Below are 25,413 nucleotides of genomic sequence, written 5' to 3'. Positions count from 1 at the left end.
TAAGGCAGCGACTTGGTCTTCACTGCACACTTTTACTAAATTTTACAAGTTTGATACTTTTGCTTCTTCTGAGGCTATTTTTGGGAGAAAGGTTTTGCAAGCCGTGGTGCCTTCCATCTAGGTGACCTGATTTGCTCCCTCCCTTCATCCGTGTCCTAAAGCTTTGGTATTGGTTCCCACAAGTAAGGATGACGCCGTGGACCGGACACACCTATGTTGGAGAAAACAGAATTTATGTTTACCTGATAAATTACTTTCTCCAACGGTGTGTCCGGTCCACGGCCCGCCCTGGTTTTTTAATCAGGTCTGATAATTTATTTTCTTTAACTACAGTCACCACGGTATCATATGGTTTCTCCTATGCATATATTCCTCCTTAACGTCGGTCGAATGACTGGGGTAGGCGGAGCCTAGGAGGGATCATGTGACCAGCTTTGCTGGGCTCTTTGCCATTTCCTGTTGGGGAAGAGAATATCCCACAAGTAAGGATGACGCCGTGGACCGGACACACCGTTGGAGAAAGTAATTTATCAGGTAAACATAAATTCTGTTATTTAGCACAACTGAGCCGTCCAACTCTGAGGGTTCTCTGTCCCGTGAGGTGCGTTCCCTACATTTATCTCCGATTGCACATGCAGCTCCCCAGGGCACTACTTATCCTCCCGTGGGAGGGGCCCTTTGCTGATCAGTTACAAACGGCAGTTTTCATCCTTCAATGCCTTGCCATCTCCTGCTAAGCGCAAGCGAAAGGTGAAACATAGCTATCTGTCCCAGGGGTCATCTACTCCGTTGGATGTCTCTAACAGATTATCCGCTGAGGAAGACGACTCCTACTCTTCGGAGGATGCTCTTTCTGGGTCGGAATAAGCGAAATCTAGACCTCCGGCTGCAAAGCAGCCAGACTTTAAGTTTAAGATAGAGCATTTGCACTTTCTGCTGAAAGAGGTGCTTGTTACGTTAGAGGTTCCGGAACCGAAACTACCGGAGGAACCTTCGATCCCTAAGCTAGATAGGGTTTACGAGGACATGGTGGTGCCTCAAACCTTCCCTGTCCCTGTTAAGATGGCTAATATTATTAAAAACTAATGAGAGAAACTTGGCTCATCCTTTTCCCCCTCTACTTCTTTTAAAAAACTGTTCCCCTTTCCAGACTCGCAGCTTGAGTTGTGGGGGGCCATTCCTAAGGTGGATGGTGATATCTCCACGCTCGCTAAGCGCAACACTATGCCGCTCGAAGATAGCTCTTTGTTGAAGGAGCTCATGGATAAAAAATTGGAATCCATGTTGAAAAAGATGTTTCAGCTCACGGGTTCGTTTTTCAACCTGCAGCGACGGCCACTGTGGTGGCTGGAGCTACCTACTGGTGTGACGCTCTGTCAGCTATGGTCGAGGTGGAGACTACCCTCAAGAAGATACAGAAACGAATTAAGGCCTTAAGGGTAGCTAATTCATTCATCTGTGATGCAAATATGCAGATTATTCGCCTGAATGCCAAGACATAAGGTTTTTCTTTTCTTGCCCGTAGGGCTCTGTGGTTAAAGTCTTGGTCTGCTGACATAACTTCCAAGTCTAGATTACTATCCCTCCCATTTCAGGGGAAAGTTCTTTTTGATCCAGGCCTAGATTCTATCATATCCACGGTCACGGGAGGCAAGGGTGCTTTCCTACCGAAGGATAAGAAGAATAAGCCTAAGGGGTCTACTTTTCATCCCTTTTGTTAGGACAAGTCCCAACTCCAGCAGCCTGCCGGGAAATCCGAACAGTCCAAGGGATCTTGGAAGCCAGCTCAATCTTGGAACAAAGCCAAGCAGAGCAAGAAGCCCGCTGAGACAATATTGGCATGAAGGGGCGGCCCACGATCCGTCTCTGGATCGCGTAGGGGGCAGACAATCTCTTTTTGCAGATAAGAGACGTTCAGGACCCTTGGGTTCTGATCAGGTCTATTCTGCCCCTAGTTCAAGAGGGACAGTTCATGACTACAATAGATTTGAAGGATGCTTACCTTCACGTGCCAATCCACAAGGATCACTTCAGGTTCCTAAGATTTTATTTCTGGACCAACACTTCCAGTTTGTGGCCCTCCCGTTCAGCCTGGCAACTACCTCAAGAGTCTTTACAAAGGTTCTGTGAGTGCTGCTCGTGGTGGCGAGAGACAGAGGTATTGCAGTGGCACCTTATCTGAACGACATCCTGGTCCAGGCTCCTTCCTGCAGTCTTGCAGAGGACCTTTCGAGGGCTCTTCTTCTTCTCCTTCGATCTCATGGATGGAAGATAAACATAGGAAAGAGTTCCCTGGTTCCCAGCAACAGAGTGGAATTCCTGGGTACGATAATAGATTCCATATCCATGAAGATAATACTGACAGATCAGAGACGTTGCAAGATTGTGTCCAGCTGTCTTGTCCTTCAGACCTCCTCAAGGCCATTTGTGGCCCTGTGTATGGAGGTGATTGGGCTCATGGTATCCAGCATAGATGTAATTTCATACGCCAGGTTCCATTTCAGACCTCTTCAGTTGTGCATGTTGAGACAATGGAATGGCGATCACTCAGATCTATCCTAACAGATCTCTCTAGACAACCAAACAAGGGATTTCCCAGGGGACATCCTTCTTGAGACCATCCTGGGAGATTGTGACCACGGTCACAAGTCTGTCAGGATGGGGAGCTGTTTGGGGTGCCAGGAAGGCACAGGGCAGGTGGACTCGAGAGGAGTCGCTTCTCCTGATCAATATTCTGGAACGTTGAGCGATATTCAACGCTCTGAGTGCTTGACCCCTTCTGGGGTCATCCTGATTCATCAGATTCCAGTCAGACAACATTACCTTGGTGACTTACATCAGCCATCAGGGGGGAACGAGAAGCTCCCTAGCCATGAGGGAAGTATCTTGGATTCTGGAATAAGCAGAGACCCACAATTGTTTGCTCTCAGCTATCCACATTCCGGGTGTGGACAACTGGGAAGCAGATTTTCTCAGCAGACAATTGTTTCATCCGGAGGAATGGTCTCTCCATCCCGAGGTGTTTGTGGAGATCTGCAACAGATGGGGGACGCAGGAGATAGATCTCATGGCGTCCAGACTCAACTTCAAGCTACCCAGATACGGGTCGTGGTCCAGAGATCCCCAGGCAGAGCTGATAGATGCCTTAGCAGTGCCTTGGGAGTTCAACCTATTCTACATATTTCCACCGTTGACACTTCTACCTTATATGTATATGTCTGCATCAAGCTGGAGCAAGCTTCGGTTATTCTGATTGCCTTGTCGCAGAGATCTGCTGGTTCAGGGTCCTTTTCTTCATCAAAATCTCGATTCTCTGAGGCTGACTGTGTAGAGATTGAACGCCTAGTCCTAGCCAAGAGAGGATTTTCTGAGAGAGTGATCACATCTGAATATTTACATTTCCTCTTGCGTTTTCCTGGAGGAGTTTTTTTTCAAGCAGAGATTTCTACCCAGGTATTCTCTGCGGCATTAGCTGGCATTCCCATGCTACAGGGAAAACGCAAGAGGAAATGTAAATATTCAGATAGTAAGGTTTCTGCTCCAATGTCAGCTACCCTAGTTGCTCCTTCTGATGAGGAGGATATGTCGGTAGCCTCTGAGGGTGAAATCTCAGATTCGGACAGTATAATTCCTCTGATGCTGAAGTGTATCCTTCAGATTATTATTATTATTTATTATTATTGGTTATTTGTCGAGCGCCAACAGATTCTGCAGCGCTATAAACAAATGCAGAGTACAACAAAACAATTATAGGGATCAAATAGGTAGAGGTACCTGCCAAAAGTTGCACTGTTGTAGTCCGCTCTTAAGAAGGTGATCAACAAACAGCTGGACTCTTAGGCTTACAAGCTGAGAGGGTTTAGGGGATAGCAATGGAAGAGAGGAACTGGTATAAAGAAAGGTTAGCGTAGTTTGTATGCATCCCTCAACAGTAGAGTCTTTAGGGAGCACTGGAAGCTTTTAAAACTAGGGTCTTGTGGAGTGAGGCAGAGAGTTCCACAAGATGAGAGCCAGTCTGGAGAAGTCCTGTAAACGGGAGTGTGATGAGGTAACAAGAGAGGAGGAGAGTAGGAGGTCATGAGCAGAGTATCTGGAGACAAGGTCTGAGATATAGGGGGGGAGCAGTGCAGTTGAGGGCATTGTATGTCAGAGTGAGAATTTTGTGTTTGATCCTAGAGGCAAGAGGAAGCCAGTGAAGGGATTGGCAGAGAGGTGCAGCAGATGAAAAGCGACGTGTAAGGAAAATGAGCCTGGCAGAGGCATTCATTATGGATTGTAAAGGAGCTAGGCGGAAGGTGGGGAGACCAGAGAGGACAGAGTTGCAGTAATCGAGGTGGGAAAGGATGAGAGAGTGGATTAAAATCTTAGTTGTGTCTTGTGTAGGGAAGTGTCTAATTTTAGAGATGTTTTTGAGGTGGAAGCGGCAGGCTTTAGCCAAGGACTGAATGTGAGGAGTGAAAGAAAGATCTGAGTCATATGTGACCCCGAGATATCGGGCATGCAGGGTAGTGATGGAGTTGTCGACCGTTATAGAGAGATTGGGGGTGGAGATTTTGGAAGAAGGGGGGAAAATAAGGAGCTTAGTCTTGGAGAGATTTAACTTCAGGTAGTGAGAGGACATCCAGGAAGAGATGTGAGAAAGACAGTTAGTGACACGGGTTAGCAAGGAAGGAGATAGGTCTGGTGCAGAGAAGTAGATTTGGGTGTCGTCGGCATACAAATGATATTGGAAACCCTGGGACTTTATCAGGGAACCTAGTGATGACGTGTAGATTGAGAAGAGAAGGGGATCAAGCACAGAACCTTGCGGTACTCCTTCAGAAAGTGGTGACGGGGCAGAGGAGGCCCCAGAGAAGGCTACACTAAAGGTACGGTTTGACAGGTAGGAAGAGAGCCACGAGAGGGCTGTGTCACAGATGCCAAAGGATTGGAGGGTTTGGAGCAAAAGAGGGTGGTCAACAGTGTCAAAGGCTGCGGACAGATCAAGGAGGATAAGCAGAGAGGAGTGGCCTTTGGATTTTGCTGTAAGTAGGTCGTTCAAAACCTTAACAATTGCTGTCTCAGTGAAGTGATGGGGATGAAATCCAGATTGCAGTGGGTCATGGAGGAAGTTTAATGTAAGGAAGTGGGATAGGCGTGCATATACTAGTTTTTCGAGAAGCTTTGAGGCAAGAGGGAGGAGGAGGAAAATAGGGCGGTAGTTGGATGGGGAGGTAGGATCAAGGGAAGGTTTTTTTGAGGATAGGTGTGACCAGTGCATGTTTCAGAGATGAGGGAAATATACAGGTGCTGAGGGAGAGGTTGAAAATGTGTGTGAGTATAGGGGTAAGGGTAGCAGAGAGGAAGGGGAGTATCTGTGAGGGAATAGGGTCAAGGGGACAGGTAGTGAGGTGAGAGCGCAGTATAAGTGCCGAAACTTCTTCCTCAGTAACAGGGAAGAATGAGCTAAGTTTAAGGTTATGTGGGTTGTGGTTGATTGAGAGCGTTTGAGAGGGTAAGAGAATGGAATTATGTTGAGAGCTGATTTCGTTTCTGATGGAGTGGATTTTGTTAATGAAGTGGCTGGGAAAGTCTTGAGCTGACAGAGAAGTTGTATTAGGAGGTGGGGGAGGGCGGAGAACATTATTAAAAGTGGAGAACAGACGTTTTGGGTTTGAAGAAAGATTAGAGATAAGAGTAGAGAAGTAGTGATGCTTATGGAGATTAAGGGCAGAATAGTAGGAGTTCAAGATGAATTTGTATTGAAGAAAATCATCTGAACTCCGAGATTTTTTCCAGTGCCGGTCAGCAGTACGGGAACATCTGCTTAAGTACCGTGTCAGAGGAATATGCCAGGGCTGAGGATGAGTGTGTGATTTCAGAGCTATAGTTAAGAGGGGCCAGATTGTCAAGGAAGGATGTAAGGGTGGAATTATAGTGGCAGATAGATTGGTCAGGGCAGGTAAAGGAGGAGAAGGATGAGAGGAGAGGTTTGAGGGAACTAGCAAGCTGTTGCTGATCTAATGACATAATGCTTCTGTGAAGTTTGGTGTGAGGAGTAGAAGGAGGAATAGTTATAGAGAGGGATGATATGTTGCAAGTAAGGAGATAGTGGTCAGAAAGAGGAAAGGGGGAGTTTGTGAAGTTTGAGAGAGTGCATAGATAGCTAAAGATCAGGTCAAGGGAGTGACCGTCTGTGTGAGTGGGAGAATCAGTCCATTGTGACAAACCGAAAGAGGAAGTGAGTTGCAGAAGTTGTTTTGCAGATGAGGCAGTGGGATTGTCAAGAGGGATGTTGAAGTCGCCAAGAATGAGGGCAGGGGTGTCTGAGGAAAGGAAATAAGGTAGCCAGGCAGCCAAGTGATCTAGAAATTAAGTTGAGGAGCCAGGGGGTCGGTATATGACTGCAACACGTATAGAGAGAGGAGAGAATAAGCGAATCATGTGGGTTTCGAATGAGGAAAATGTGAGGGAAGAGATGGAATGTATTTGTTGAAAAGTGCAACAAGAGGAGAGTAAAATACCTATACCACCTCCTTGTCTATTACCAGACCTAGGAGCGTGGCTGAACTGGAGACCCCTATGTGACAGAGCAGCAGTGGATTCTGTGTCTAGGGGAGAGAGCCAGGTTTCTGTTAGGGCCAGAAGGTTGAGGGAGCGAGAGATAAAGAGGTCATTTATAGAAGTGAGCTTGTTGCAAATAGAGCAAGAGTTCCAGAGTGCACAAGTGAAAGGGGTAGTGGCTTTTGATGCAAGAGGAATGTGAGTAAGGTTGGCTGAGTTTTGTTTTCTGAGTCTATGGGACGGTACACATGGATGTGCACGGCTAGGCAGTTGTTGAGGAACAGGATTAGGGGAGATGTCACCAGCAGTTAGTAAAAGCAAGAGGCAGAGTGACATGAGATTAGATACAGATTTGCAGTAATGAGACTGCTTTTGAGACGAGGTGCAGGGAGAGAGTGTTTAGGAATAGGTAAAGTTCATGAGTACAAAAGTAAGGTGAGTTTAAGAGAGATGGGCTAATGAACAGTGCAGGTGGAGAGGGAGGAGGAGTAATTGAAAAATGTAGTTTGTTATAGAGACAAGAGGCGGCAAAAAGGAATATAAATATATTGAGCATTTTTACAAAAGTGGGAACCAATTTAACACATAAGACACAGTATTACAGTAGCAATTGCATAAGTTAACAATGAGGTACATAAAAAATATTACAAAAGTACTTGCCTTGTGTCTTGCCCCTTGCCCAATCCTTGTTCAATTCTTGTATAACTCTATTGTTAATGCCTCACCTATAAAATGTTCACTTTAGAAATGTGAACATATGTTGTTGTAGCAATGCACATCCCAAGCTGATGTTAAAATATATAGACAGGGAAGTCAGCTGTGTTCACTAAATTACTTGATTGATAAATCAGAGACAAAGGAAGGGTCAATTTAAAAGTTAGATTCTGGTCTGGTCAGGGTGAGTTAAGTAACCAGACAATAAAATTTGGAGGAGTTTAAAACTATGGCATAAGACAGCTATAAATTTGAGAATAATGGCAAGTATTGATAAGGATTGAAAGTCACATGGCAATTAACAAAACATTAGAAGTAAGACATTGGATAACAGTACAACAAATGTAGGACTAAATTAACAACTTAAAATCATTTGCTCTATTTAAATATACACATACCAAGAGAGAGTTACAGGAGAGGAAAAACACCAGAGTGCAGTGAATACTTTGCAGATTGACAGGGAATATATTCACGTACCAAAAGAGAGTTACAGAAGAGAACAAATACCAGAGTGCAGTGAATACTTTGCAGATTGACAGGGAATATATTCACGTACCAAAAGAGAGTTACAGGAGAGAAAAAACACCAGAGTACAGTGAATTTAAGATTGAACACCTCCATGTACTGTTAAAAGAGGTTTTGGCTACTGTACGACTCTGATACTCCTGTCGCTGTCAACCCTAGGAAATCTAGCAAACTTGATAAATACTTTGATGTTCCTTCCTCTGTGGAGGTGTTTCCTGTGCCAGACGGTGCCACAGAGATTATAGCACAGGAATGGGAGAAGCCGGGGATTCCTTTTTCCTTGTCTCCTGTCATTAAAAAGATGTTTCCTGTTGCTGACTCTGTTAAGGAGTCATGGCAAACGGTGCCTAAAGTAGAAGGGGCCATTTTTACTCTGACTAATAGAACTACTATTCCTATTGAGGATAGCTGCTGCTTTAAGGATCCAATGGACAAAAAGCTGGAGGCTTATTTGAAGAAAATGTATGTTCATCAAGGTCTCCAACTGCAACCTCCAGTGTGTATTGCCACTGTGACCAGTGCAGCAGCATATTGGTTTGACGCCTTGTCTGAGTCCCTTCAGGTGGAGACTTCCTTAGCTAGCCAATTCCTTTATTACTGATGCTTCTATGCAGGTTATTAAATTGGGAGCTAGCACACAGAGCATTGTGCCTGAAATTTTGGTCAGACAATGTTTTTTCTAAGGCTAAGCTATTGGCAATTCCTTACAAGGGTAAGACCTTGTTTGGACCCGGTCTCACAGAAATCATTTCTGATATAAAGGGTCTTTCCTCCCACAAGACAAGAAGAATAGACTGAAAGGGCATCAGAGTAATTTTCTTCCTTTCATAACTTCAGAGGAAAGTCTTCCCCTTCTTCTTCCAAGCAGGAACAGTCCAAGTTTTCTTGGAAACCCATTCAGTCTTGGAACAAAGGGAAGCAACCAAGGAAACACGCAGCTGAGTCTAAATCAGCATGAATTGTTTTCCCCCAATCCAGGATCGAATCAGGTGTGGGGCAGACTTTCTCGGTTTTATCCAGCATGGATACGAGATGTCCCACATCCCTGGGCTGTGGACATAGTATCTCAGGGTAACAAATTGGAATTCAAGACCTTCCCTCCCAGGGGCAGGTTCTATCTCCCAAGAATATCTGCAGACCAGATAAAAAGAGAGGCGTTCTTGAAATGTGTACAGGATCTTTCCTCCCTGGGAGTGATAGTTCCACTATCAGTGCAGGTACAGGATCTAGGTTTCTATTCTAATCTGTTTGTGGTTCCCAAAAAAGAGGGAACTTTCCGACCTATTCTCAGGGATTATTACAAATTTCTGAGATTTTCCTTTCTGGACAAACACTTTCAGTTGGTGGCTCTTCCATTTGGCCTTGCCACAGCTGCCAGAATTTTTTCAAAGGTTCTGGGGGCTCTTTTGGCAGTGATTCGGTCTCGGGAATTGCAGTGGTGCCCTATCTGGATGACATTCTGGTTCAGGCACCATCTTTTCAACATGCAAAATCTCACACAGAGATCTTGTCTTTTCTACGTTCCCACGGATGGAAAGTGAATCTGGAAAAAAGTTCCCTTGTTCCAGCTACAAGGGTAGTTTTTTTAGGGACCATAATAGATTCCCTATCGATGAAAATATTTCTGACGGAGGTTAGAAAAGCCAAAATTCTTTCCTCTTGCCTCTCTCTCCAGTCTACTATTCGACCATCAGTGGCTCAATGTATGGAGGTAATTGGTCTGATGGTTGCTTCCATGGACATCATTCCCTTTGCTCGATTCCATTTGAGAGCTCTGCAGTTATGCATGCTCAGTCAATGGAACGAGGATCATGTGGATCTGTCTCAGAGGAAAGACTTAAATCAGTCGACAAGTGACTCTCCCGTGGTGGCTTTCTCAGGAACATCTGTCTCACGAAACATGCTTTTGGAGACCTTCCTGAGTAATTGTGACCATGGACGCCAGCCTGCTGGGCTGAGGAGCAGTCTGGGACTCGTTAAAGGCAATCTCCCCATAAACATATTGGAGTTGAGAGCGATTTTCAATGCTCTGATGGCTTGGCCTCAGCTGTCCTTAGCCGGTTTATCAGGTTCCAGTCAGACAACATAACCTCAGTGGCTTACATCAATCACCAGGGAGGAACTCAGAGTTCCTTCGCCATAAAGGAGGTGGCTCGGATTGTTCAGTGGGCGGAAGCTCACAATTGCTGTCTATCTGCCATCCACATTCCAAGAGTGGAAAACTGGGAAGCGGAATTCCTGAGCAGACAGACTTTTCATCCCGGGAGTGTGCACTCTATCCGGAGTTGTTCTCCAGCTTAACTCTCAAATGGGGGATGCCGGAGTTGGATGCCAAGCTTCCAAGTTACGGTTCAAGGTCAAGGGATCCACAGGCCGCTCTGATAGATGTTCTGGTGGTTCCTTGGAATTTCAGGCTGGCATACCTGTTTCCTCCGTTTGCTCTCCTTCCACGAGTCATTGCTCGTATCAAACAGGAGAACGCATCATTAATTCTAATAGCTCCTGCATGGCCTCACAGGACCTGGTATGCAGACCTAGTGAAGATGCCATCTCTTCCACCTTGGAGGTTCCCTCTGAGAAAGGACCTTCTAACACAGGGTCCATTCCTTCATCCAAATCTCATTTCTCTGAAACTAACTGCTTGGAAATTGAACGTTTAGTTCTATCTAAGCGTGGTTTTTCTGAGTCCGTCATTGATTTAGGTTCAGAAACCTGTTACTAGAAAGATTTACCATAAGGTATGGCATAAATACCTTTATTGGTGTGAATCCAAGGGCTACTCTTGGAGTAGGGTCAGGATTCCTAGGATTTTGTCTTTCTCCAGGAAGGTCTGGAGAAGGGTTTGTCAATCAGTACGCTATAGGGTCAGATTTCTGCATTATCTATTTTGCTACATAAGCGTCTGGCGGACGTGCCAGATGTGCAATATTTTTGTCAGGCCTTGGTCAGAATCAGGACTGTGTTTAAGTCTGTTGTTCCTCCTTGGAGCCTTTACCTTGTTCTTAAAGTTTTTCAGCAGGCTCCGTTTGAGCCTTTACATTCTATAGATATTAAGTTGTTATCTTGGAAGGTTTTGTTTCTTATTTCTATTTCTTCGGCTCAGAGAGTCTCGGAGCGCTCAGCTTTGCAGTGTGATTCGCCTTATCTTATCTTTCATGCCAGACAAGGCGGTTCTTCGTACAAGTTAGGTTTCCTTCCTAAAGTTATTTTGGATAGAAATATTAATCAGGAAATTGTTGTTCCTTCTCTATGTCCTAATCTAACCTGGATGTTGTGCGTGCTCTTAAATTCTATCTACAGGCGACTATGGATTTTCGCCAGTCTTCTGTCTATGTTTGTTTCTCTGGAAAACGTAAAGGTTGGAAAGCTACTGCTACTTCTCTTTCTCTATAGTTGAGAAGTATGATTCGTTTGGCTTATGAGACTGCTAGACAGCAACCTCCTGAGAGAATTACAGCTCATTCTACGAGGGCTGTCTCCTCTTCTTGGGCTTTCAAAAATGAAGCTTCTGTGGAATAGATTTGCAAGGCTGCAACTTGTTTCTCTTTGCATACTTTTTCCAAATTTTATAAATTTGGTACTTTTGCCTCAGCTGAGGCTTCTTTTGGGAGAAAGGTTCTTCAAGCGGTGGTTCCTTCTGTTTAGGTCTACCTGTCTTGTCCCTCCCTATTCATCTGTGTCCTCTAGCTTGGGTATTGATTCCCAACAGTAATTGATGACACCGTGGAGTCCTCATATCTTAGGAAAGAAAACAAAATGTATGCTTACCTGATAAATGTATTTCTTTCCGGATATGGTGAGTCCACGGCCCCGCCCTTTATTTTAAGACAGTTATTTTTTACTAAACCTCAGGCACCTCTACACCTTGTGTTACTCCTTTTTTCTCCATTTTCCTTTGGTCGAATGACTGGGGTTTGTGGGAAGGGGAGTGATACTTAACAGCTTGGCTATGGTGCTCTTTGCCTCCTCCTGCTGGCCAGGAGTGATATTCCCAACAGTAATTGACCGCCCTGGACTCACTTTATCCGGAAATAAATACATTTACCAGGTAAGCATACATTTTGTTATTACAATTTCAAAGTGTTTACTGTTCCTTTAAGTTTCCGTTGATTCTACCACAGTTAAACAGATTTGCAGAATATTAATTGTATTAGCATATCATATCTCTTTACCAGATCATTGTGTTTTTTTTCCCTTTTTCTTTTAGTCTTTTGATATCTGTGGCCGCATTGGGGGTTTAAGAAAAGCTCTAAGAATATTCTGCCATCCTCAGGTATTAGATCAATAATAAAGAATGTATATCTAAGCACACTGCAGTTCTTGGGAAAACATCTTTTCATAAAAAATACTGGATGCTACAGATTATTTCTTTGTATCTTTTCTATTTCAGCAGACTACAGATTCCTATTTACATCTTTTTTCATTTATGTTTTCTACATTAGTTAGTATTTCTTTCAAATGATGGTGAAAGTCCACTTAGTATCATATGTAACATGTATTTGTTTCATGTAATTGGCAAGAGTCCATGAGCTAGTGACGTATGGGATATACAATCCTACCAGGAGGGGCAAAGTTTCCCAAACCTCAAAATTCCTATAAATACACCCCTCATCACACCCACAATTCAGTTTTACAAACTTTGCGAGGTGGTGAAGTAAGTTTGTGCTTGATTTTCTTCTGTGATATGTGCTTCTCAGCATTTTGAAGCTCGATTCCTCTCAGAGTACAGTGAATGTCAGAGGGATGTGAAGGGAGTATCACCTATTGAATTCTATGGTTTTCCTCGCGGGAAATCTTTTCATAGGCTCTCTGTTATCAGTCGTAGAGATTCATCTCCTACCTCCCTTTTCAGATCGACGATATACTCTCATATTCCATTACCTCTACTTATAACTGTTTCAGTACTGGTTTGGCTATCTGCTATATGTGGATGGGTGTCTTTCGTTAAGTATGTTTTCATTACTTAAGACACTCTCAGCTATGGTTTGGCACTTTATGTATTAATGTAAAGTTCTAAATATATGTATTGTACTTATATTTGCCATAAGTCAGGTTTATGTATATTTCCTTTTGCAGACTATCAGTTTCAAAATTGGGAAAACATATTTCGGAAGTTATTTTTTCTTACCTGGGGTATAGTCTTTTCTTCAAAATTGACCGTTTTCATTAATTTTTGCAAGCAAAATTAGGCTTGTGAGGCAGCAAAATGCTAATATTTATTGCGTCATTCTTGGAGCGAGAATTTTTTTGGGACAAAGGTACGTTCGGTGATGCAAATTCACTATTTCCGGCGTCTTAGTTGACGCCAGGTTCCTTGCACAAGGTTATGTCTGCCATGACACGAGTTGCGTCATTTCCGGATGTTGTTAGCGCCAACAAAAATCATTTTGCGCTGCACGTCATACTTGGCGCCAAATAATTTAATTATTTAAACCCCACTTCCTATATGCCTCTTGCCTTTTTCTATGCTCAGAGGGCTATGCTGTTTGCATTTTTTTCCTATTCCTGAAACTGCCATATAAGGAAATTGATCATTTTGCTTTATATGTTGTTTTTTTCTCTTACATTTGCAAGATGTCTCAATCTAATCCTGTCTCAGAAAGCACTGTTGGATTCCTGCTGCCTGATAACAGTTCTACCAAAGATAAGTGTATCTGTTGTAAATTAGCGGAGATTATATCTCCAACGGTAGTATGTAACAGTTGTATCCATCAGTACTAGTACAATGCCTGTTGTTCCTTCAACATCTAATGTACATGATATCCCTGTGAATATAAAAGATTTTAAGCTGATGCGATTCAGGAGGCTCTGTCTGCTATTCCGCCTTCTAATAAACGTAAAAGGTCTTTTAAAACTTCTCATAAAGTTGATGAAATTTCAAATGACCGACAACATACTGATTTATCCTCCTCTCATGAGGATCTATCTAATTCAGAAGATCCTACCTCAGATATTGACACTGACAGTTCTACTTATCGCTTTAAGATGGAGTATATTCTTTCCTTGTTAAAAGAGGTGTTGATTACTTTGGATATTGAGGAAACTAGTCCTATTGATATTAAAACTAGTAAACGTTTAAATTCTGTTTATAAACGTCCTGTGGTTACTCCAGAGGTTTTTCCAGTTCCTGATGCTATTTCTGATATGATTTCAAAGGAATGGAATAGGCCTGATGGTACTTTTATTCCTTCTGCTAGGTTTAAAAATTTGTATCCTTTGCCAGCAATTAGATTGGAGTTTTGGGAAAAAAATCCCCAAAGTTTATGGGGCTATCTCTTCTCTTGCCAAAAGTACTACTATCCCTGTGGAAGATAGTACTTCCTTTAAGGACCCTTTAGATAGGAAACTTGAATCTTATATAAGGAAATCTTATTTATATTCTGGCTATCTTCTCAGGTCTGCCATTTCTATGGCTGATGTTGCAGCTGCATCAACTTTTTGATTGGAAAGTTTAGCGCAACAGGAAACAGATCCTGATTTGTCTAGCATTGTTCACTTGCTTCAACATGCTAATCATTTTATCTGTGATGCTATTTTTGAAATCATCAAAATTGATGTTAAATCTATGTCTTTAGCTATTTTAGCTAGAAGAGCTTTGTGGCTCAAATATTGGAATGCTAACATGGTATCTAAGTCTAGATTACTATCTCTTTCTTTCCAAGGTAACAATTTATTTGGTTCTCAGTTGGATTCAATTATTTCAACTGTTACTGGGGGGAAGGGAGTTTTTTTTACCTCAGGATAAAAGATCTAAGGGTAAATCTAAAGCTTCTAATCGTTTTCGTTCTTTTCAACAGAATAAGGAACAGAAAGCCAATCCTTCCCCCAAAGAATCTGGTTCCAGTTGGAAACCCTCTTCAAATTGGAATAAATCCAAGCCTTTTAAGAAACCAAAGCCAGACCCCAAGTCTGCATGAAGGTGCGGCCCTCATTCCAGCTCAGCTGGTGGGGGACAGATTAAAATTTTTCCAAAACATTTGGGCAGATTCTTTTCAAAATCAATGGATTTAGAGCATTGTCTCTCAAGGGTATCGAATAGGATTCAGAGTAAGACCTCCTGTGAGAAGATTTTTTCTCTCTCGCATTCCAGCAAATCCAGTGAAGGCTCAGGCTTTTCTGAAGTGTGTTTCAGATGTAGAGCTTTCAGTGGTAATTATACCAGTTCCGTTTCAGGAACAGGGTCTGGGGTTTTATTCAAATCTATTCATTGTCCCAAAGAAAGAAAATTCATTCAGGCCAGTTCTGGATCTGAAAATTTTTAACCATTTTGTAAGTGCAAACTTTCAAAATGGTGACTATTCTTCCTTTTGTTCAGCAAGGTCATTATATGTCCATGATAGACTTACAGGATGCATATCTTCATATTCCGATTCATCCAGACCACTATCAGTTTCTGAGATTCTCTTTTCTAGACAAGCATTACCAATTTGTCGCTCTTTCATTTGGCCTAGCGACAGCTCCAAGATTTTTTCCAAAAGTTCCCGGTGCCCTACTCTCTGTAATCAGAGAACAGGGTATTGCGGTGTTTCCTTATTTGGACGATATCTTGGTACTAGCTCAGTCTTTACATTTTGCCGAATCTCACATGAATCACTAGTGTTGTTTCTTCAAAGACATGGTTGGAGGATCAATTTACCAAAAAGTTCCTTGTTTCCTCAGACAAGGGTCACCTTTTTAGGTTTCCAGATAGATTCAGTGTCCATGACTCTGTCTCTAACAGAAAAGAGACAAATGAAATTGGTTTCAGCCTGTCAGAATCTTCAGTCTCAATGATTCCCTTCGGACGCAATCCCCTTTGCTCGTTTTCATATGAGACCTCTCCAGCTTTGTATGCTGAATCAATGGTGCAGGGATTATACAAAGATATCACAACTAATATCCTTAAATCCCAGTGTTCAACTTTCTCTGACTTGGTGGTTAAATCACCACTGTATAATTCAAGGGGCCTCTTTTGTTCATCCAACCTGGATTGTAATCACAACAGATGCAAGTCTTTCAGGTTGGGGAGCTGTCTGGGGATCTCTGACAGCACAAGGGGTTTGGAAATCTCAAGAGGCGAGGTTACCAATCAATGTTCTAGAACAGCAGCTGTTTCAGTTTGATTCCTCTGCTTATGTTTTAAGATTTTTGGTTGTGGATTTAATTTTTTCAGCAGAAAATGGCTGTTTTTATTTTATCCCTCCCTCTCTAGTGACTCTTCTGTGGAGTTCCAAAACTTGGGTATTACTATCCCATACGTCACTAGCTCATGGACTCTTGCCAATTACATGAAAGAAAACATAATTTATGTAAGAACATACCTGATAAATTTATTTCTTTCACATTGACAAGATTCCATGAGACCCACCCTTTTTATGGTGTTTTTGTTTTGTATAAAGCACAATTATATTTCAAGTTCCTTTTTTTTTATGCTTTTTACTCCTTTTTTCTATCACCCCACTACTTGGCTATTCATTAAACTGAATTGTGGGTGTGGTGAGGGGTGTATTTATAGGCATTTTGAGGTTTGGGAAACTTTGCCCTTCCTGGTAAGATTGTATATCCCAAACGTCACTAGCTCATGGACTCTTGCCAATATGAAAGAAATTAATTTATCAGGTAAGTTCTTACATAAATTATGTTTTGCTGTCCACAAGGAGTAGGTAAAACACCCCTACCTTTCAGAACTTTACCCCTCATCTCTCATCATTCCTCAGTTCTGTTTTGCCACAAGTATAGAGGTGATATTAAGAAGTACTCTGTCTTCACAGAAAAGTTTTTTTTTAATTCAAGCTAAGACCCATTTCACCCCTCAATAGTGCTTCTTCGGCAGAGGAGTCAATAAAGTTCATCAGGGCAGTGACAGCTTTTCTCCCAGTATGGAGATGTCACAGGTTGCCCTCACATGAAATGCAGATTTATCTGCCAATTGTTTGTTCTACAGTGAGCAGCATTAACTTTTAGATAATTGGAACTGTGGTTGCACTTCCTCGAATGGGCCTTCTACTGAGTGAAGACTGCGGCTATTATGCAAGGTAGAGGAAGGTGGTCATTGAGTTTGAGTGCTAGCAACTGTGTCATCATCATATTTCTCTCACTCATCAGGGATCTGATGATACTCAGTTGTACATATTGTGCCACACTTGCTTTCTCTCCTTATATATGCTTTAATATGGAGCATACTTGTGCAGCTCAGCTCTCACCATCTCCTGGGATTGATGGCAGATCATTTGATCACGTAAGCCCTGCTTTGCTATGCTTAATGTGCAAACCTCTGCCTGTGCGTGCCTCTTTTCAACTGTCATTTATGCGCTGAGCTTATAACTAATCCTAGACAGGGAGTGTCCACATTAATTCTGCTCAGGGTGGCCACAGGATTACTACCTCTACAGCCTAAACCTTCAAGGGGCTTTACTGAGCTATCTCCTAAATTCAAGAAATATATGCATTCTGCTATGGTTGAACTGATGTCTGCTATGCCTCCCCAGCTTATAGCAATACAGTTGAATACAGTGTATTCTCTGTGGCCCTCTCTGCACCGGCCATCGATGGCCGCATTCGTTGGTGGGTGGGAGCTGAAGTGGGAGGCGGGTGGGCGGCCATCGAAGGCTTCTTAGTCAGAGAGGGGGGCGGGATCGCCGGGGGTGAGCACGGGCGCGGTGGGCGGGCGCGTGCACGGGGAGGGAGCGGGTGGGAACCGCTTACACTACAGAAACTCTTTTTTTATTGTGGGGAGAAAGGAGGGATAAAATCCCAGTACTTAAAGGGACACTGTACCCAAAACATTTCTTTCGTGATTCGGATTGAGCATGAAATTTTAAGCAACTTTCTAATTTACTCCTATTATGAAATTTTCTTCTTTCTCTTTGTATCTTTATTTGAAATGCAAGAATGTAAGTTTAGATGCCGGCCCATTTTTGGTGAACAACCTGGGTTGTCCTTGCTGATTGGTGGATAAATTCATCCACCAATAAAAAAAGTGCTGTCCAGAGTACTGAAACCAAAAAAAAGCTTAGATGCCTTCTTTTTCAAATAATTATAGCAAGAGAACAAAGAAAAATTGATAATAGGAGTAAATTAGAAAGTTGCTTAAAATTGAATGCTCTTTCTGAATTACAAAATTATTTTTTTGGGTACAGTGTCCCTTTAAGATGGCGGGGACAATTGTGGGGTGGGGGAGGGAAGAGAGCTCTTTGGGAGGGATCAGGGGTCTGATGTGTCAGGTGGGAAGCTGATCTCTACACTAAAACTACAATTAACCCTGCAAACTCCCTACAAGCTACCTAATTAACCCCTTCACTTCTGGGCATAATTCATGTGTTGTGCGCAGTGGCATTTAGTGGCCTTCTAATTACCAAAAAGCAACACCAAAGCCATATATGTCTGCTATTTCTGAACAAAGGGGACCCCAGAGAAGCATTTACAACCATTTGTTCCATAATTGCATAAGCTGTTTGTAAATAATTTCAGTGAGAAACCTAAAGTTTGTGAAAAAGTTGACTATTTTTTTTAATTTAATCGCATTTGGCGGTGAAATGGTGGTATGAAATATACTAAAATGGGCCTTGATCAATACTTGGGGTTGTCTACTACACTACACTAAAGCTAAAATTAACCCTACAAGCTCCCTAATTAACCCCTGCACTGCTGAGCATAATACACATGTGGTGCGCAGCGGCATTTAGCGGCCTTCTAATTACCAAAAAGCAACGCCAAAGTGATATATGTCTGCTATTTCTGAACAAAGGGGATCCCAGAGAAGCATTTACAACCATTTGTGCCATAATTGCACAAAATGTTTGTAAATGATTTCAGTGAGACACCTAAAATTTTGAAAAATGTAACGTTTTTTTTTTTATTTGATCGCATTTGGCGGTGAAATGGTGGCATGAAATATACCAAAATGGGCCTAGATCAATACTTTGGGTTGTCTACTACACTACACTAAAGCTAAAATTACCCCAAAAAGCTCCCTACATGCTCCCTTATTAACCCCTTCCCTGCTGGGCATAATACACGTGTGGTGCGCAGTGGTATTTAGCGGCCTTCTAATTACCAAAAAGCAACGTCAAAGCCATATATGTCTGCTATTTCTGAACAAAGGGGATCCCAGAGAAAAAATTACAACCATTTATGCCATAATTGCACAAGCTGTTTGTAAATAATTTCAGTGAGAAACCTAAAGTTTGTGAAAAAGTGAACATTTTTTTTTATTTGATCGCATTTGGTGGTGAAATGGTGGCATGAAATATACCAAAATAGGCCTAGATCAATACTTTGGGATGTCTTCTAAAAAAAATATATACATGTCAATGGATATTCAGGGATTCCTGAAAGATATCAGTGTTCCAATGTAACTAGCGCTAATTTCTCCTACATAGGTGTGTCCGGTCCACGGCTTCATCCTTACTTGTGGCAATGGCAAAAAGAGCACACAGCAAAGCTGTCCATATAGCCTCCCCTCTGGCTCTGTCCCCCAGTCATTCTCTTTGCCGCTCTGTACAAGTAGCATCTCCACGGGGATGGTAAAGAGTATGTGGTGTTAGTTGTAGGCAAACGGTCCCTAAGGTGGAGGGGGCAGTTTCAACGTTAGCTAAGCGTACAACTATTCCTATAGAGGACAGTTGCGCTTTCAAAGATCCTATGGATAAAAAATTTGAAGGATTGCTTAAGAAGATTTTTGTTCAGCAAGGTTTCCTTCTTCAACCAATTTCGTGCATTATTCCTGTCACCACGGCGGCGTCTTTTTGGTTCGATGAACTAGAAAAATCGCTACAAAAGGAGACTCCATATGATGAGGTCATGGACACAATTCACGCACTAAAGTTGGCTAATTCCTTTATTTTGGATGCCGCTTTTCAATTGGCTAAATTAGCGGCGAAAAATTCAGGTTTTGCAATAGTGGCGCGCAGGGCGCTTTGGCTAAAATCTTGGTCAGCGGATGTGTCGTCCAAAACAAAATTGCTTAATATTCCTTTCAAGGGTAAGACCCTTTTTGGGCCGGAATTGAAGGAGATTATTTCAGACATCACTGGGGGAAAGGGCCATGCCCTTCCACAGGATAGGCCTTTCAAAGCAAAAAATAAGTCTAATTTTCGTTCCTTTCGCAATTTCAGGAACGGACCGGCTTCTAACTCTGCAGCCTCTAGACAAGAGGGTAACACTTCCCAGCCTAAACCAGCATGGAAACCATTGCAAGGCTGGAACAAGGGAAAACAGGCCAAAAAGCCTGCTGCTGCTACCAAGACAGCATGAAGGGGTAGCCCACGATCCGGGACCGGATCCAGTAGGGGGCAGACTTTCTCTCTTTGCTCAGGCTTGGGCAAGAGATGTTCCGGACCCCTGGGCACTAGAAATTGTTTCTCAGCGGTATCTTCTAGAGTTCAAGGAACTTCCTCCAAGGGGAAGGTTCCACATGTCTCGCTTATCTTTAGACCAGATAAAGAGACAGGCATTCTTACGTTGCGTAGAAGACCTATTAAAGATGGGAGTGATACACCCAGTTCCAACAGTGGAACAAGGACTGGGTTTTTACTCAAACCTGTTTGTAGTTCCCAAAAAAGAAGGAACTTTCAGGCCAATTCTGGACTTAAAAATTCTAAACAAATTCCTCAGAGTTCCATCATTCAAAATGGAGACCATTCGGACAATTTTACCAATGATCCAGGAGGGTCAATACATGACTACCGTGGACTTAAAGCATGCGTACCTGCATATTCCTATCCACAAAGATCACCATCAGTTCCTGAGGTTCGCCTTTCTGGACAAGCATTACCAGTTCGTGGCTCTTCCGTTCGGTTTAGCCACTGCTCCCAGAATTTTCACAAAGGTGCTAGGGTCCCTTCTAGCGGTGCTAAGGCCGAGGGGCATTGCAGTAGCACCTTACCTAGACGACATTCTAATACAAGCGTCGTCCCTTTCCAAAGCAAGGGCTCATACAGACATTGTTTTAGCCTTTCTCAGGTCTCACGGGTGGAAGGTGAACATAGAAAAAAGTTCTTTGTCCCCGTCCACAAGGGTTCCCTTTCTGGGAAAATAATAGACTCCGTAGAAATGAAGATCTTTCTGACAGAGGTCAGGAAGTTAAAGCTTCTGAACGCTTGTCAAGTTCTTCAATCCATTCCTCAGCCCTCCATAGCTCAGTGCATGGAGGTGATAGGACTAATGGTTGCGGCAATGGACGTGTTTCCTTTTGCTCGAATTCATTTAAGACCATTGCAACTGTGCATGCTCAAACATTGGAATGGGGATTATGCAGACTTGTCTCCCCAGATTCAAATGTACCAGAAAATTAGAGACTCGCTTCTCTGGTGGTTGGCTCAGGATCACCTGTCGCAGGGAATGAGTTTCCGCAGACCAGAGTGGATCATTTTCACGACCGACGCCAGTCTCCTAGGCTGGGGCGCGGTGTGGGACTCCCTGAATGCTCAGGGTCTATGGTCTTGGGAAGAATCTCTTCTCCAGATAAACATTTTGGAATTAAGAGCGATATTCAATACGCTCCTGGCTTGGCCTCAACTAGCGAAGGCCAAATTCATAAGATTTCAGTCGGACAACATGACGACTGTAGCGTACATCAATCATCAGAGAGGAACGAAGAGTTCCCTGGCGATGAGAGAAGTATCCAAGATCATCAAATGGGCGGAGGATCACTCCTGCCATCTATCTGCAATTCACATCCCAGGAGTAGACAACTGGGAGGCGGATTATTTGAGTCGTCAGACTTTCCATCCGGGGGAGTGGGAACTTCACCCGGAGGTCTTTGCCCAGTTAACTCAACTATGGGGCATTCCAGATCTGGATCTGATGGCGTCTCGTCAGAACTCCAAGGTTCCACGCTACGGGTCCAGGTCCAGGGATCCCAAGGCGACATTGGTAGATGCATTAGTGGCGCCTTGGTCATTCAATCTAGCGTATGTCTTTCCACCGTTTCCTCTACTCCCCAGGCTAGTAGCCAGGATCAAACAGGAGAAGGCTTCAGTGATTCTAATAGCTCCTGCGTGGCCACGCAAGACTTGGTATGCAGACCTGGTGAATATGTCATCGGCTCCACCATGGAAGCTACCATTGAGACAGGACCTTCTAGTGCAAGGTCCATTCGAACATCCAAACCTAGTTTCTCTGCAGCTGACTGCTTGGAGATTGAACGCTTGATTCTATCTAAGCGTGGGTTTTCGGAATCTGTTATAGATACTCTGGTTCAGGCTAGAAAGCCTGTAACCTGGAGAATTTACCACAAGATATGGCAGAAATATCTCTATTGGTGTGAATCCAAGGGTTACTCATGGAGTAAAATTAGAATTCCAAGGATTCTTTCCTTTCTCCAAGAAGGTCTGGAGAAAGGTCTGTCAGCCAGTTCTTTAAAGGGACAGATATCTGCTCTGTCTGTCTTGTTACACAGACGTCTGGCAGCTGTGCCAGATGTTCAGGCGTTCGTACAGGCATTGGTCAGAATTAAGCCTGTCTACAGACCTGTGACTCCTACATGGAGTCTGAATTTAGTTCTTTCAGTTCTTCAAGGGGTTCCGTTTGAACCTTTACATTCCATAGATATTAAGTTACTATCTTGGAAAGTTCTGTTTTTGGTTGCTATTTCTTCTGCTAGAAGAGTTTCTGAATTGTCTGCTTTGCAGTGTACTTCACCCTATCTGGTTTTTCATACAGATAAGGTAGTTTTACGTACCAAGCCTGGTTTTCTTCCAAAGGTGGTTTCCAACAGGAATATTAACCAGGAAATAGTGGTTCCTTCTCTGTGTCCGAATCCAGTTTCGAAGAAGGAACGTTTGTTACATAACCTAGATGTGGTTCGTGCATTAAAATTCTATTTAGAAGCAACATATGATTTCAGACAGACATCATCATTGTTTGTCGTCTATTCTGGTAAGAGGAGAGGTCAGAAAGCTACTGCTACCTCTCTTTCCTTTTGGCTAAAAAGCATTATCCGATTAGCTTATGAGACTGCCGGACGGCAGCCTCCTGAACGAATTACAGCTCACTCTACTAGGGCTGTGGCTTCCACATGGGCCTTCAAGAATGAGGCTTCTGTTGAACAGATCTGTAAGGCAGCGACTTGGTCTTCTCTGCATACATTTACCAAATTTTACAAATTCGATACTTTTGCTTCTTCGGAGGCTATTTTTGGGAGAAAGGTTTTGCAAGCAGTGGTGCCTTCCGTTTAGGTTACCTGACTTGTTCCCTCCCTTCATCCGTGTCCTAAAGCTTTGGTATTGGTTCCCACAAGTAAGGATGAAGCCGTGGACCGGACACACCTATGTAGGAGAAAACAGAATTTATGTTTACCTGATAAATTTCTTTCTCCTACGGTGTGTCCGGTCCACGGCCCGCCCTGGCTTTTAGTCAGGTTTAAAAATTTTATTTTTTGTACACTACAGTCACCACGGCACCTTATGGTTTCTCCTTTTTCTCCTAACCGTTGGTCGAATGACTGGGGGGCGGAGCCAGAGGGGAGGCTATATGGACAGCTTTGCTGTGTGCTCTCTTTGCCATTTCCTGTAGGGAATGAGAATATCCCACAAGTAAGGATGAAGCCGTGGACCGGACACACCGTAGGAGAAAGAAATTTATCAGGTAAACATAAATTCTGTTTTTGAAAAAAGGTGGTTTGGAAATAGCAAAGTGCTACTTGTATTTATGGCCCTATAACTTGCAAAAAAAGCAAAGAACATGTAAACATTGGGTATTTCTAAACTCTGGACAAAATTTAGAAACTATTTAGCATGGGTGTTTTTTGGTGGTTGTATATGTGTAACAGATTTTGGGGGTCAAAGTTAGAAAAAGTGTGTTTTTTTCCATTTTTTCCTCATATTTTATATTTTTTTTTATAGTAAATGATAAGATATGATGAAAATAATGGTATCTTTAGAAAGTCCATTTAATGGCGAGGAAAAACGGTATATAAAATGTGTGGGTACAGTAAACGAGTAAGAGGAAAATTACAGCTAAACACAAACACCGCAAAAATGTAAAAATAGCCTTGGTCCCAAACGGACAGAAAATGGAAAAGTGCTGTGGTCATTAAGGGGTTAAAAAGTAAGTTAAAGCATATCTTCATTACAACTTATTTCTGAAGAAAGAGCTCATACAAAATCTTTAGACAGCATGTGCCAGGTTGCAGCTAATTCGTTTTCCAACTGTGGTCCAGTGTATGGAGGTAGTGGGATTGATGTGTTGCTTCAGATGCAATCCTCTTTTCCAGATTTCATATAAGCCCCTGCAACTCTTTCTTCTGCATCAATAAAATGGAATGGAGATCACAGGGTCTTGTCTCAGATTCTTTCCCTGGATCAGATAACGCACCATTCCATAGTTCTGTGGGATTCCCTTCAGCGGCCATACTAGACAGTGGTCTTTTGAAGCGCAAGATTTAAAATTTCCAATCAACAATTAGGATCTTCCTGCAATCTTCAGTGCATTTTAGAGTTCACCCATTCTCAGATATGAACTTTTCATTTGGTTCCAATTGGACATTGTCACATTAATGGCCTATGCCAATCATCAGGGAGGAACATGCAGTTCTTCACCTATGAGGGAGATATCTTGAATCATCAGGTGGGCAAAGACTAAATTGAGAGTGTTCTCAGCCATTCATGCGTCTGGAATCAACAAGATTGTTTTCAGAACCAACAATTTCTTTCTTACGAAGGTGGTTTCTACAGACAGGATCAATCACTAGATTGGTGTCCAGCTCCTAAGATTTCTAGGGAGCATCTCTTACACAATTAGAATGTGGTTTCGGCTTAAATATTTTTGGTGAGGCTACAAAGACTTTCAGACTTTCTGCTCCACTTTTTTTTTTTTTTAACTCTGCAAGGGTCACAAGTCTGCAGTGACCACTTTAGCAGCCTGACCTAATGCTTTCATCAGAAAGGCCTATCCTGAGTGTATTCAACAAGAGCACTGGCTACTTATTGGTCCTTTTGAAATTATTCATTTCTTGGGCAGATTTGCAAATCATCTACCTGGTCCTCTTTTGTCAAAATCTACCATTTTAACATGTATTCTTCTTCTGACGTTTCGTGGATCAATCACCCCTTCATCAGACCAAGTGACTTGGTCTGATGAAGGGGTGATTGATCCCCGAAATGTCATCTGTTTGATGTGCCATTAAAGCACTTATCTTTTGCACAAATCCAGAGAGTGCATGTCTGTTTCTATTTTATGAGTATTTTTTGCCTGTACCCTATATACTGTATATATAGCCTTTTTTATAATGTAAAACAGTGTTTTTGAAACATAACTAGAAGCATTTTTGTGAAAATTATTTGCTTGCAAAAATGCTTCCAAAAGGTTATTACACATTTTGGGATAACTTCTTATGCATGCGCATGGAGTCAGCTTTGTAACATGACATGACAGGTGTTCCCAGCATGCATGAGTATATGAAAAAAATTACATTTACAAAGAATCATGACCTATTTATATTAAGCTTAGAGGAGCAATAGCAGATGGAAATAAATGATACAATACAAATTTTCAACTAATTTCAGGACAAAAAGACAACATTCAGAAAGACAACATGATTTCAAGTTGAAAGTTTGAGATTTAAAGGGACAGTTTACACCTTAGTCATCTTAAAGTCTTACCTTAGGTTAAACTTCAAATATCCTCCTACACCCTTTCTATGTCATGCAG

General features: G+C 42.6%; 1 protein-coding gene across 1 annotated transcript in view; it reads left to right on the top strand.

Annotated features, from left to right (window-relative positions):
• RNFT2 (ring finger protein, transmembrane 2) overlaps nt 1–25,413 on the top strand; it is a 259,024-nt gene that overhangs the window by 137,560 nt on the left and 96,051 nt on the right. Inside the window, exon 8 of the mRNA XM_053701690.1 lies at nt 11,990–12,055. Coding sequence (XP_053557665.1) covers nt 11,990–12,055 — 66 coding nt within the window. The remainder of the gene's footprint in view (nt 1–11,989; nt 12,056–25,413) is intronic.

Source organism: Bombina bombina, chromosome 2, assembly GCF_027579735.1.
Source record: "Bombina bombina isolate aBomBom1 chromosome 2, aBomBom1.pri, whole genome shotgun sequence".
NCBI classification, from domain to species: domain Eukaryota; kingdom Metazoa; phylum Chordata; class Amphibia; order Anura; family Bombinatoridae; genus Bombina; species Bombina bombina.
The sequence above is the reverse complement of the archived record's forward strand: the minus strand, read 5'-3'. Positions and strand labels throughout refer to the sequence as shown.